A 14,957-nucleotide genomic window follows, 5' to 3' on the forward strand; every position below is an offset into this window, starting at 1 on the left:
ACCTTTGGTCCTCCAGGAATCTGGACTTCAACTCCCACCATACCCAACAGTTAGGAATTCTGAAAGCTGACGTCTGAAATTCCTGGAGGGCCAAAGTTTGGGAATCACTGATTTAGAGTACCTGTGGCCCATGGCTTCATTTTCTGCACCACTGATCTATAGGGTCTCAGATTAGGGAAACTTACTTTATAGAACAGAATTATGTGTTTGGAAAGGGACTCAATAATATATCAAAATAGGTTTTTGTGGGATTTTCAGGCTATATGGCCATGTTCTGGAAGAGTTTATTCCTGATGTTTCACCTGCATCTGTGGCTGGTATCTTCAGAGAATGGTGGCATGGTGTTTCCCCACTTTTTTCAAGGATGGGCTATTGCAGCCATGAATGAGAGGTCCACCATCCATCCACCTGTAGCGGTGAACTGAATAGTGAACTAGATTTACAATTTTCTCAGTAGGTTACGTACCCCCGCCGCATGTGACTGAACACTCGGACTGCACTGTCACCCACATGTAGCTGTGTCTTTTTGTGAATATCTTATTCTCGTTGATCATCTTCAAGAAGGTGTACTGCCAAGCAATTCCAGGGTTTTTCCCTTGTAACAGGATCTAAACGGTTTGGAAAGAAAGAAAGAAAAGACGAGATCACGAATGGAGGAAAGGAATTCATTCATTAAATATGACAAAATTTTAGCTCACATCCTGATCTTTAGCTCCAAATTGCCCTGAGTTTCTGGAGACCTTGGGGTATCTTGAAAGACCTCTTGCCTCCAAAGTTTGCTCATTCACTTCAGGGAGCTATTTGGAGCAAGTTCCTTATTGTTCTCCCTGAGCTATCAGGCATTCCTTTCAGTTAGATTTAACAAGAAAATGCAAATTGCAAATCAAAGCTGTGTATATTACACATGTTGCCAGACTCTTAAAAACTAGAGTACATCATGTGCAGTGGAGGATGCTATGCCATCACCAGTGTTGAAGTAAAATTCACATGTCACTCCAATTGGCTTCCAGATAGTGATAGGTTTGCCTTAAGGTTGTCATACGTTGAAAACAAACTAGAAGGGCAATGGAATTTACTTAAGTGTTGGCTGGGGATGTAAGTCTTCACAGGGAGTCTGAGCAAATAAAAAGAGAAAATTCAATGTATTTCCTGAGATCCCTAAAGTTGGGGATGGGAGACGTATGTAATAAAGAAATGAACTCAGGTCTTCCAGCTCATAAATCTTGCACTGTAGCCACTCCAAATAACATTTTGGTTTTGTGTTTGTAGGCATGTCTATCTTTTCCATCATGAGCCATTTCATTTTATCATGTTGTAAATTTTACATGTAGAGCCCAATAGTCATTAGCAAGAGGGATTTCCAACTGTTTCAACTCAGATAAGAGGAAAATTTAAAGAAACATGATGGCTGTATCCCACAGAAGCATTTTTTCCTACCATTTGCAGATGGAATTCAAAACTTGGGATGCATAAAATTAGATATTTAAAGCCCGGAAAAGAAATTTCATTCAAATTGGTATGGGGAAAATCAGCTCATGCCACGTTTTAATATGTGCACACTATATGATGTAAAAACAAAACAAAATCCACATGAACATTCAGATGTAAACACATTTTAATCGCATTATTTTGCAACACACTTTCCGCCAATAGCTGCAATACTTGCGATTTTGCATCTGCAATATTTAATGTAAACAGTTCTGCAAACAGGAGCGCAGCTAACAGAACAGTGCGTGTTTTGCATTGGATAGTTGGAAATGACAGAACAAGGTGAGCTTGTTTTAAGGATACTTGTTTGTGTTGTTTCAAGGAATGAAAGGGGTTACAAGGGACATCTAGTTCAATGCTCTGCCATGTAAAGAACATGTGAGAGATGACAATCCAAAATCTAAGGGTTCAAAGGAGAGTTTACCACCCTCCAAAGAAGTCTGTTCACTGTTGAACAGCTCTGATAGTGAAGAAGTAATTATTTGTAATGATTTAATGGAATAATATTTTTACAACTTGAATTCACTGGTTTGTGTTCTAGTCTCAGTGGCATCAGAAAACAAGCTTGTTTCGTCTTCTCCTACATGACATTCTCTTCACATATTTAAATAATCCTGTGAGGCCAATAATCTATTCATCACAAATACCTTCTTCATGCAACTGGAGAGGAGACTCTGGTTCAATTCCCAGCTCAGCCATGGAAACCCATGGATGAACTTAGGCAAGTCACATACTCTCAGCCTCAGGGCAAGGCAATGGCAAAACCTCCTCTAAACAAATCTTGCCAAGAAACCCCCATGACAGGTTCACCTTAGAGTCACCATAAGTCAGAAACAACTTGGAGGCAAACAACAATGACAACAACATTGGCCTCAGAGGGAGCGATCAGGCAGACCCAGCAACATCAGGGACTGCCTGAAGGACGAGGCGTCTCCCTCCTTTAACTGTCACCTTGTATTTTGTATTGTATTACAATTTTTACTGTACACCACTATGATCATCGCGGAATAGCGGTCTATAAATTAAACGTATTATTATTATTAACATAATTCTAATGCAAGGTAGTTGAGGAGAAACAAGAATGCTTGGTTACTATTATTTAAAAAGATAAGATTGTTGCTTAATCCAAAGACCACTGCAAACACAGTTTGCAATGCAAGATCATAATTAAAATTGCAATCTCCCACAGTTGCAAGATCATAATTAAAATTAACTAAATAAAATGCATGCTTAAGCTTAAGATAAATACCTTGCTTTATAAAACAGATCACATTGCAGTAACAAAAGAAAGAGCACTAATACCATTGCTGTCATAACGAAAAGCATTTTATAAACTCCTATTCTCAGGTTTCTAGGACAGTTAAGATGTTCACCAAGGACTCTTTCTACACCTGACAGCCTTCTCTAAAATAGAAAAGGGGATTTTAACCATTTGGAATATGAACAAGGCATGGAGAAAGAAGGAAGGAAGCTTCAAGCCATGGCAATGGAAAAACATTAATAGAAATTCTTAAACTTTAATAACATACAAGATCTAGGGAGCTCACTATTCACTACTATGTAGGAAAGTGTATTGTATGGAGGTGGAGGAAGGAAGAAAAAGAGAACAGGGAAGGACAATTCATTTTCCAGCCAATTACCCAGATTCTATTTCAGTCCATGAATTCTGGTAGAGATCCAAACTGGAAATATATGACTTAGTCCAGCAAAAAATATATATATATATATATATATATATATATATATATATATATATATATATATTCATCCAGCAAATGAATAGCTTGGCTTTCTGCTTTATTGCAAGGCCCAGGGTTGAGAAACACCTAATACCAGGCGCATGTAAAATAACGCATGACATTTTATGGAGCGCTGAGGGTATAATCATCTTCTCTTTTGCACCCACCCACAGTGAAAGCTAGCAAATGTATATTGTGTGTGCATGAATGAGAAGTACACACAGAGAAAAGAAATAATAGTATCCAACGATCACTTTATAAAGTTTAGATTCAATGATTATTTCATTGCACACTTACAAGTAAATTTTCCAGAACTATATAAGAGGTATTGATGAAAGTATTGATGTTCATGCAAAAAAAAAAGTTCTCTGATCTTGTTTATTTTAACAATGTATATAAATAATTTGGAAAATGTGGGCTCAGAACGTAGTATAAAGGTTCATCTTTAAGCCCAATCTAACAAGGCTTGTAAATAAAATATAGCACCAACCTTCTCATTACTTAATTAATTAAAATTAAAAAAATAATTTTGGGCAAAGTTCAATGTTCAGCTATCATCATCATCACCATCACCATCATCATCTGATATCATTTCAGTTTTTAAAAAGGGGGAATAGGAGTGTCTGCACTTACTTATTTCTTCCTTCTCTCCAAATCTGTAGACCCTTGTTCAGCAATTTTAAACAAATATTTCATGCACTTTAAGCTTTCAGATCTTGAGTTAAGTCTTGGTGGTTCGTGGCAACAAAATGTATTTAAAGGGGGTCCATGGGGAAGGGAAGGTTAAGAACCACTAAAACACTGCATAACATTTATTTTCCATCGCAAAGGCAAAGCTATTGCCAAGATGTCATTTGTAAAGTAAGGAGAACTTGCAGAGCATAAGGCATTATCTCTTCCTACAACAGTGTCAAGTGTTGGGTTAAAAAGCTTTTCCATGGAAATCTAATATCTGCTGCTGGTGAACACCACCGTGTTATTAAAACTACACATTTGGAAAGACCTCCAGTGCTTCAGTCTACTTAACTGGACCCTTTCCAGAGACATCCAAGCCAACTGGCATTTGCTCCCAATTTTACAACTGGCAAACATCCCCTTAAATATTTCCAGGTCTTCCACAGAACTGCTTAATGTCTACCTTTAACACACCAGCCACCTGACTTCAGACACAACACTCAGCAGCTTTGACCACAAGGCGCAGTGTTATAAAATTTACAATGGTGTGTATAGATGTGTGTGTGTGTATTTATATATATTTAAAAATTACAGACTCTATGACTAAGATGTGGAAATCTATTTGGAAGAACCTTTGTTTGGTTAGGTTATAAGAAAGTTAAAACAAAGGATGTATTGAACCCTCTTAAGTAAATAGCTCTTTTCATTTTTCTGCTAATTTTGATTTCAAGGATAAAACAGAATAAATAAATACTCATAACCGCCTTTGTATCCATTTCTCGGTTGCAGCCGTTTCCTCTTTTTCACTTCCTTGACTATTACAGATGTGTAAATGGATGTATACATTTGTGGGTCAGTTGAGCAATACGTTTAGAAGTATGCCAATGCTTTCTTTAGATTGACAGCTTCCTACAGTGTTTCTTTTTTTACGGTGTCAACTTTCCATCCAGATTTTAGGTAGGAATCGTATTTAGCCATTAGAACTAATATTAGTTAATTACACTGAATAATTAGATCCGTTTAACGCAAGTTTGAAGACTCATTGCACTAGCAATATGAAATGAAACATATTGCTTGATTGTGGCCATGCAAAGTTGCACAATATGTATTTAGGTTGTTGTTTTGAAGATGCAAGAATCTAATCCAATCTAATCTAACCGTCTAATTAAAAATAATAATTGTAAGCCGCTCTGATAGCCTTTATCAGGATATAAATACCATAATAAATAAAATAAATAAAGAATCAGCTCTCTTTTTAGTTCAAAGCCCAGAAAGAAGTAAAGTGGAAATAGGTATTGATTAAGCAATGGTTTACTTCCAGGAGGCAATAGGTATTGATTAAGAGGGATAGAAGACTTTTCTTTATGGCAGCAGGTTTTAGGAATGGTAATTTCCACTTGGACACAAAAAGTGCTTGAACTCTAAGCCAAAGTTTATTATATACCTTGCATTTTGTAGTAAGCGTTTTAAAAGCAGGATTCAAAACAACGTTTTTTAAAAATGAGGGTTCGTGCAATCCCGCTCAAGGCATTGACAAGAAAAGGTAGCCTCTGAAAGGCCTTCCTATGATCTCATTCTCCCATCACCTGGTTTTCATTTGTTATCGTGTGTATTTTTCACCCTCTCTTCTTTTTGTAAACATTGTGCACTAAATACACCCATTTAAGGGATGCGACCCATCTAATCCCTTTCACTTAAGGGAAATCCTTTTATCCCTTACGTTTACATTTACATCTGTATCTCATAAGCGGAGCTTTGCTTTATCCGACGCATTCTCTCTTTAGGGGAGATCAGAGCTAATTTATCATCTAGTAGCTAATAATAAAAAGAGGGCTTACAAATGCCAAACTGACTTTCACCCAGCGGCAGTTAAATTATCAGTAAAGTCTTTTCACCTGGTTTCCTTCCTACATCTTCTTCCTCAACAAAGAGTGTTGGAAATGATTTATTGATTTTAATTAGTCATTTTATTCCTGCTTCAAAGCTTTCATCCTTGTGAGCGGTGGCCACTTTTAAATATCCCAACCATCTCTTACATATTGCATTGGTGCTACACTCGCTTTATTTTATGGGAATTCAATCATATTCTTTCTCAATATTGGAGATTCATGTTTAAGATTGTACTACTTCAGTTCTTTGGCTCCTTAATTTTTTGACTGCGAAAAAACACCAAGCTTCCATAGGAAATATATATGTGTGTGTGTGTGTATGTATACGTATATGTATATATAAGGATTTTCCCAACAACAGTATATTTTTCTGACCTATTGATGGTGCAATGGTGGTTTGGCTTTCCATAAGCAATTAAGAGCCATTGAGTTTACAATGCACTTGCTCCTCTTGGAGATGAAAATGGCTAAGCTTGGATTGCTGGACTCAACACAACTGCCTGAATTTATGGATGATAAAGACCATCATAAAGAGTGACCATACTTATATTTATTACTACACTAGTGAGAATGGCATCATGAACAATCCTAAATAGGACCACTGCTCTCTTCCCTTCAGTACAAAATTTACTCTGTTGCACCAAATAAAATGCCCCACTGGGAATTCGAAAACAGATCTCAAGAACAGAATGATCAGGAAGAAGCTTACCTCAAAGACGAGGGTCTCATTCGTTGGCCCAGCTGCAGTAAGTCTCTCTGGGTGGTTAAAAGAGCATTGATATTCAAATATTGTCCCAGCAAAGTAGAATTTTCCAGGCCAGTCAATTGTCCAGTCCTTGGTTAGGTAGTATTTCTTATTCAAGTTGCAAACTGCAAGGTAGCTGCTAGACATTTGCAATTCCTGGATTTCAATGCTACGTGCTCCTGCTGGAATTGTAACAATGGGGTAATAATCTAAAAAGAGGAAAAACGTAACATTTTGTTCCAGTTGTAAGAGAAGCATACTCCTTCATTAAGAGCAGAAGACTGCATAGCCATCTTCAGATATTTGGACTGACCTATAGATGAAGTGCTTTATGCTACTCTGAGGATAGCATTCAAACCGATGGATTCAAATTAGAAGAAAGTCAGTTTTGACTAAAGATTAGAAAGACTAAACACCTTGACAATAACAGCTGATTAATAGTGGAATAGACTTCCCCAGAAGGTGGTGGACATGGAAGTATTTAAAAAGAGGATGGATAAGCATCTTAAAGAAGCACTTTATAAGTGATTTCTTGCACCATGGAGGAGAAGTAAAAAAAAGTATCTGGATTAAATCCCATGGGGGATTTTCTTACTCTTACCATTAGTTTTATGTTGCGTCAGATAATGGCCTGAAAAGAAGGTACACGTAGAATTATCTCCTTTGCAAACTCCACAAGCATCCACAGCAGCTTTGGATCCAAGCTGATAGTCACATCCTACTTTCTGGAAGAAAGAAAGTCAATCTGAAAGACAATTTAACTGTTATTTTTTTAATAATGGGAAAGGAGGGTCTTTATTGTTCTTCTCAAAAATGATGTCCAAGATTCTGCATCTGCTTCAATGAACTGTTACTTTAAAATGATGGAGTTACATCACTGACACACTATGCAATAATGCTAGTGAATTTCAACAATGAACAATGGTGCACTACACAAGATGCCATATTGCACAGCAGGACACACTGGGCATTGGGACCATTGTGCAATTCCTAAGTTGCTAGTTCCACTTGTGTGATGATCCCAATAGCACAGCTATATCTGTATTCCAGTCCTGAGAATACAAATGTTCCATAACATTGCAATTCAACTTTACATGATTGTAAGTTGGTGTACAATGACATAACTTCTCAATAGGATGCCAGCTGATCTTATGAAAAGAGATGGGGAGAATTGTATTCAATTCCCAATTTGATGCACACATAGCTAAAGCCACATTTCTGAACAATTGCTTGCTCTAATCCATAGTTTGCGGAGGACTTCTCTAGTCAAAGAATGCAAACAAAAATATCCACGTGTAGGGAAAGGCGCATATAAAATTGGTATGCTGGTGAAAAATACAGTTAAAGGTGTACAAATTTCCATGTTTTTAAATATATCTCCAAATGCAAGATGAATTTAGATTGGAAAAATGAGAAACTGGAGGAATCTGATTTTAGCAGATTTGTCTACCTCTAATAATAAATTGGCATTATACTGACTCATTACATTGCTCCAAATAGGCCAGATTCAATTATGGTCCTGCACAATCTTCAAACACAAAATGCATTCACACTCTTATCTAACAATGAATTGCCTTGAAACCATTACAAGGGGGAAAACTTTATGCTTAATCTTGCCTCACAGATGCCATCGATGCACACATCACGGCTGTACTGAGAGCAGGGGGTTCCATCTTTCACTCGATTAGACATTGCAAAGAAAAAGTCAAAATCCTCAGCTGTGCAGTAGAGTTTGCAGAAGTCTTCCTCTGAAAAGACATTAAGAGTTTAATTACACAGTTTAAAAAACAGTGTTGATATTCTAGCCCAAAGCCTTCTAAGTGTGTGTATGTGGCTTCAAGTTGCCTGTTGATTTATGGTGACTTCTTGCACTTCATAGGGTTTTCTTAGACAGGGAATACTTAAGAGATGGTTTGCCATTGCCTACCTATGAAATATACCCTCCAGCCTTGGAATTGCTTGGCAGACTCCCATCCAACTACCAACCAGATCTGATACTGCTTAGCTTTCAAGATAGATAATAATAATAATAAATAAGCTGTTTATTTTTATACCGCTTTTCCTCGAGATCTAAGCAGTGCACATCTACAAGGACTATCACATACAAGATAAGCTAAGACATAAAAGAAATGACTTGAGACTATTACTGATCTACCTTCTACTTTTGTGTAAGGTTTCCATTTGTAGTACCATCCACGGAAAGGTTTGCTGTTATACTCGGCACATTGCTGGGCGCGGAAATCGGGACTACCGAACGGACAAAGCTGCGTGTTGCAAAGCTGATAAACACGACTTGATCCCTGACAGAATTTGCCACCATGCTGAGGCCTACAAGGAAAAAAAGAAAGTATCATTTCCAGCCCCAAGCACTGAATCCAGTTCAGCAATGAAATTCATGATATCAACCTGAATTGTAATTGCAACTAGCTCTCTATATCCACACATTTTTTATCTATGTATTCAACCATCCACAGCTTGAAAATATTTTTTTAAATTAAATTCCAAAAAATCAAACCTTGAATTTGCCATTTTGTATAAACGGCACTATTTTACTATGCCATTGTTTTTAATGGGACTTGAGAATCCACAGATTTTGGTATCCTTGGGAGCAGGATGGTCCTGGAAACAAACCCCATTGTAAAATGCCCTAAAGGTCCATTAAAAGTAACTTCATATTCTACTTTTTACTCCCTTCTCCCCTGTTGTTTCAACTAATTAGTTACTTTTCAAATGTAATTTTATTGTGCCGTATTCAGAAAGGAATCAGTTGTAATTCAGTACTCCAAAGTTCTTGGGCTCATTACAATGTAATCTTTACGTGATGTAATTTTTCATCACACAAGATGGGTTTTGTTCAAACATTTCTGAGCAAATGCTATCATCCGTCCAAGCATGTCTCCTGAATACACATGTCATGAAGGCACCCTTGGGCAAATCTTTGTTGTGCTGATCCAGAACTCTTTTATACAATGTAAAAGGGTCTGGGGAGCGTTTTCAGGTTAATGAATAGTGCATATGTACATACAAATGTACATACATATAATGCATAAATCCCTGGGCAATTTGCAAATAAAATATATTCCCTCTGTTCGGCATTCTTGTATATTTACAAAACAAGTTGGAACATTATTCTGTGGCTTGTATGTCTTTGAATGATGATCCGAAAACCACCTTCCCAGAAAACCTGCAATAAAAGGAAGACAATCCTCTTGCAAACAGTGACAAATCATTCTAAATACTGAATCTATGTTGTTGTTGATATCTGAATGAGAGCCAGGATGGTATAGTGGTTTCAGTGTTGGAGCAGGATTTGACTCCAAGCTCGGCCATGGAAACCCACTGGCTGACCTTGTGTAAGTCACATACTCTCAGTCAAGAAATCTGCCAAGAAACCCCATGATAGAGTCACCTTAGGATTGCTATAACACCCGATTGATAGATTGGTGGATGAATCAAGGGGGTCACAGGCCTGAATCTACAAGATCTACGCAGAGCAATGGAAGATATGGGGGCTTGGAGATGTCTCATAGACAGGTTCGCCATGAACTGAGGTCAATTTAAGGGTGCTGACAGCAACAACAGGATATTTGGGAAGGGAATAGAAGACTGTGAAGTTGAAGGCTTTCATGGCTGGCATCCATAGTTTTTTGTGGGTTTTGGGGGCTATGTGGCCATGTTCTAGAACTATGAGAAGAAGATTCTCTCTTGACTGCCTTTACACTTCCAGAAAGTAAGTCAGCCAAGTTCTGTTTAAAGCAGAATGAGCAACTAGATGTAATTTTGTCTTGATCCATAAGAGCTTCTTTTCTTAGCTTCATTTCTTTGTTGTGGTCCATTAAAAATCATTCTTCTTTTTTAAATAAACTGGGTTAAGATCAGGCAATCACATGTCTGTATTTTCTATATGTTTTCCTATACAAAATGGAATGTATGGAACTCCACACTTGTTCCATCCCTCTAGTATTAAACTAATTATTGTTTCATTTGTGCAATCCAGTTCCATTTGCTGCATTTCTCATGATCACTGATCAAGCAACAGCACACAACCAATAAAAGGTACACATATGTTGAAGCTATTTTGCTGCTTTTGGTGGGTTTTAAAGTACATGGATGTCTAAAATTGCATTCTAATATTTTAGTGAACAATGTGCTATTATGAAGCAGGTAAGACTCAATCCCACAGATATGAGTAACTACGACCTTACGTCTCCTGGGCACTCTTCATGTTCTTTACAGCCAAGCTATTAAATTAAGCAATCTATTTCTTTCTCAGGGAAGAAAAAAAAATCTAGATTGTAAAATGTTGTGAAGTATGGAAAACAGATCCGTGAATTTATGTTGCAGCAGCTTGTACAAACATAATGATTTTAGCAAATCTGCATAGGCCTCTTGTACTGTAGATGACCTCTCAAGGTGTTGGGTGCTATAAGGATGTATCTAATGCTGGGAAATAGTCAGAATACCAGAGTCAATTTTCTTACAAGCTCAACACATTCCATTTGTATTGTACATTCTTATTATATATACTTCTTTATGCCAGGCAAAGCATTTGTATAACTGAGACAATCAAATGTCACCATTAAATAAGATGCTGAATACCCATTGCCACACATTGTATTTTCACCACATGCCGTCTCTTCACAGTCATTCTATGTGGAAGGAAAGGAGAATTTTCACAGTTCAGGACTTACTCTGCACAAAATTCACACATGGCTGATTTGTACAAAGGACAGCATTTTCTTTACAGGAATCAGATTTTTCTACATTATAAGTAATATTTTTGTTTAGAAATATTATTTTCTATGTTCGTTCCTGTGCAAGCAATAATAATAATAATAATAATAATAATGGTGTTTTCTCTGCAAAAACAACCATGTGCAAATTTTGCCCAGAATAAGTCTTAACTTGTGAATAGCCTTTGAAAAGTGCATGGATATATCAGTTGTTTCTGACCTATGGAAACTCTAAGACCATATCATGGGGTCTTCTTGGCAAGACTTGTTCAGGGTGGTTTGCCTTTGCCTTCTTCAGAGGCTAAGAAAGTATGACTTGTCCAAGGACATCCATTGGGTTTCAATGGCCAAGCAGGCCAGTGAATGGATGCCTGTCATGAAAGCCTTCGACTTCACAAATTCTAAGTGCTCAGTTATATATCTTTACTCTTTTATGCTGTCATTCTGCTGCTCTTCCCATTCCTAGTCTTCTTCCGATTTCTCGATTACAGTCTCCTTTCTAAGCAATATTTGATCCAAGGAACAGGGACTCTTTTATTATTTCGATTTCCTCACTGTCTAGGCTGAATGAATGTAGGCCCTATATAAGTCATTGTTTTTGTTTTCTTTATGCTCGGCATTAAACTTGCCTTGGCACTTTCTTCTTTGATCTTCCTGAATAATCGTTCCAAGTCTGTGATGTTTTCCACTAGTAATATGGTGTCATCCACATATCTTAGATTATTGATACTCCTTCCTACTAGTTTTACTCCTCCTTTTCCTGAATCTAAGCCTGGAACAGATTGGCATGAAGTGGCAGCTTGAAGCTGTCACCGCCAAAGATGACCATCCAACCCTTTTTTAAAGCTCTCCAAAGAAGGAGTGTCCACCATCCTCTATGGCAGCATATTCTACTGTCAAACAGTTCTCACAGTGATGAAATTCTGTCTAACATATTGGTGGAATCTATTGTAATTTAAAAATGTTGGTTTGTGTTTTAATATCTGGATTAGAAAAAGGCTGCTTTGAAAACTCAGGAATAAATTGACTGGCAGGCTGATCTGGAATTAGGCAGCTTCTTGTGTTCCCACTTTATTTTATTTTATAATTTAAAAAAAAACCCATAGGAACAGGAATTGTAAATTAAGAATTATTTTGACATACTTCTAATATTAAACTCATGTGGTGAGTGCTAACAGGACCGGAGCCAAAAAAAAGGACCTCCGAGAAACAAGAGGACGGTATCAGCATACTAGAAAGAACCCCAAGGTTTGCAGAAATGAAAAATCTTACAAATAGCAAATGCAAGGCGTAAACAGCCCTGCATCACACTCCAAATCCCAATGATAAAAACACTTCCCAGTAATGACTAAAGCTGTGGATTGTTACAGAATAACATGTCAGCTGGAAAATTAAAATGAGAATTGGGGTAGAAAAATGCCCTGCTTGAGCCCATTTAAATTTCCAGTATCTTGAAGTCTGGCTGGCTGAACAGAAGTACTTCTTTCAGAAAAGAGTCTGAAACCATTCCATTGGTCAGATTTTATTATATAAAAAGGAGGAAGGTTGAGGAAAAATGAAAAAAGAAATGCGACATCACCTTTAAGCCTATTCTATTTAATTTTGCATGAGCTTTCGTGGATATAAACCCACTTCTTTGGATGCATTGGTTATATATGCTGTCAACCTACTACAGTACACAGAGAGAACACAAGCATCTACTGCATTGCCTTTCTCACGAGCATCACAAATAATGATAAAAACAGTGCATTCTCATATCCTTGATGTTTTATATCAGTGTCTTACTTTGGACTGTTGCAGTGCCTCTCTTGGTATGTAACTCCACCTCCGCAGGTCCTTGAGCAATCGGACCAGTCAGACCAAGCAGACCACTGGCCATTAACAGGTTTAGGCCCATGGTCTCCATAACGGACACATTGGCCCCTTCGACACCACTGTAGGAAAGAATGTTTTCAAAAAGAACCAACAACAATGCTGCATTAGTGCTTGCCAAGATGGCAGGACAAGATTTTAAAAAGAATCAGAGGGCCTGAACAGACAGGCCAAAATAAAGCTGTTTTGGGTCACTTTGGAGGTATGCTGTTTAAATGATGCATGCGTCCTAAGAGGCCAGAAGCCACACCAAAGCTATGTTCCAGTCCTAAGGACTGGAGAGCGGCTTTGGTGCAGCTTCTGGCCTTTTAAGATGTGTGTGTCATTTAAACAGCATACCTCCAAAGTGACCCAAAACAACTTTATTTTGGCCTCTCTGTTCGGGCCCAGATATAAGAAATAAGACAAGATTAAACAGAGCAGAAAGGAAGCTTAGGCTTAAAGTAGATAGGAAGAAAAATACATCATAAAGGGGATTCAATGGATATCTAAAGTTTAAGAAAGGGGATTGAAGGAAACCAGAGTCAGTAGCAAAGACCTGAGTTAGGTTTGTTTCCTTTTTGCAGATGGTTTGCTTTCAGCTATATTCATCCCTATCTGCAAATGCACATCAATTATCTTCAATGGTTACAAGATTTTAAAGGGTCTTGTATTAACTTGCCAGTTTGTTTAATATGTTTTTAGTTTGTTTAGATTATTCTGTTTTAAACTGTCTTAAATGTTTAAATTGGTTTTACTGTATGTTGCCATGAGATCCTTAGATATAGGGCAGGAGAGAGAAAGAACAAATGAACGATTGGGGTAGCTAATGTGAACATGATTTTATTCTCAACTGACACAGATGGATTCCCACACTGGGAGAAGGTGGGATACAAAATGAATGGACAGATAATCAATAATTTCTTGATCTGATCCATTCTGACCACAAGTGATTCATGATCCCATATATCAATGCTTCTTTTCCTCATAGAAAGAAAAATTCATACGCACCAGGAAAAAGCATATCAAATTGAAGAAATTACAGCTTTCTTTCTGAATTGCTATATTTCAAGATACAAGAGCAGCACCATGCTATTCTGCTGATCATGTTTTGGACCAAAAAGAACCCAACTAGATCTGATACATGTTTATCTGAAAGTAACCTATCGTTAAATGATGTTTATGCCAAAGACATATTTTTCCTTCTAGAAAGACTTGTAACTCACCATGCTTATCCCGCATGAGGTTCCTTCCGCAGCTGGCATAAACTTTGTCTCACATCGATGGCCTACTTTATGGCACCATAATGACTTACATATATCCTGAAATATTTTTTTTATTTAAAAAATTCCATGATTAGGCTTCATGTCTGGATTAAGTCAACATTTTCATTCCTAGGATCTTTTAGTACAAATAATGAGATCAGTAAAAAGCAGAGAGCTTCTTTGCTTCCCTTTGGCATCACTTTAGCTGCTATTGCTCAGTGCTATGGGATTCTAGGGTTTGGAGTTTCGGAGATATTGAGCCTCCTCTGTTAGACAGCTTCGGTGCCATGACAAATTCCATAACAATCAGCCATGACAGTTAAAGCGGTGTCAAACTGCATTAACTCTGCCTCTGATTTCACTATATAAAATCATTCATGACCACTTTGGTGCATTCTTGCAGCTTTAGGGAATTCATTCTGTCTGTCTGCTTGTCTGTCTGTCTGTCTATTCCACTCTTCCATGATTCTATGATTCTAGTCATAACTAACTGTAAAGGGCGGTGCTCATCTCCGTAACTAAGCCAAAGAGCCAGCGTTGTCCAAGGAGTGCTCTGGTGGTCATGTGGCCAG

The 14,957-nt window shown here is 37.6% G+C and overlaps 1 protein-coding gene across 1 annotated transcript in view; it reads right to left on the reverse strand.

Moving 5' to 3' along the window:
• LOC149305984 (A disintegrin and metalloproteinase with thrombospondin motifs 18-like) overlaps nt 1-14,957 on the reverse strand; it is a 68,475-nt gene that overhangs the window by 12,900 nt on the left and 40,618 nt on the right. Inside the window, exons 11-17 of the mRNA XM_089540395.1 lie at nt 14,347-14,442; nt 13,055-13,203; nt 8,692-8,864; nt 8,154-8,284; nt 7,138-7,261; nt 6,501-6,745; nt 467-608 (exon numbers count right to left, since the gene is read on the reverse strand). Of these exons, the coding sequence (XP_089396521.1) occupies nt 467-608; nt 6,501-6,745; nt 7,138-7,261; nt 8,154-8,284; nt 8,692-8,864; nt 13,055-13,203; nt 14,347-14,442 (1,060 nt within the window). The remainder of the gene's footprint in view (nt 1-466; nt 609-6,500; nt 6,746-7,137; nt 7,262-8,153; nt 8,285-8,691; nt 8,865-13,054; nt 13,204-14,346; nt 14,443-14,957) is intronic.

Source organism: Sceloporus occidentalis, unplaced genomic scaffold, assembly GCF_023333645.1.
Source record: "Sceloporus occidentalis isolate IW3139 unplaced genomic scaffold, rSceOcc1.0.p SCAF_10, whole genome shotgun sequence".
Classification (NCBI taxonomy): Eukaryota; Metazoa; Chordata; class Lepidosauria; order Squamata; family Phrynosomatidae; genus Sceloporus; species Sceloporus occidentalis.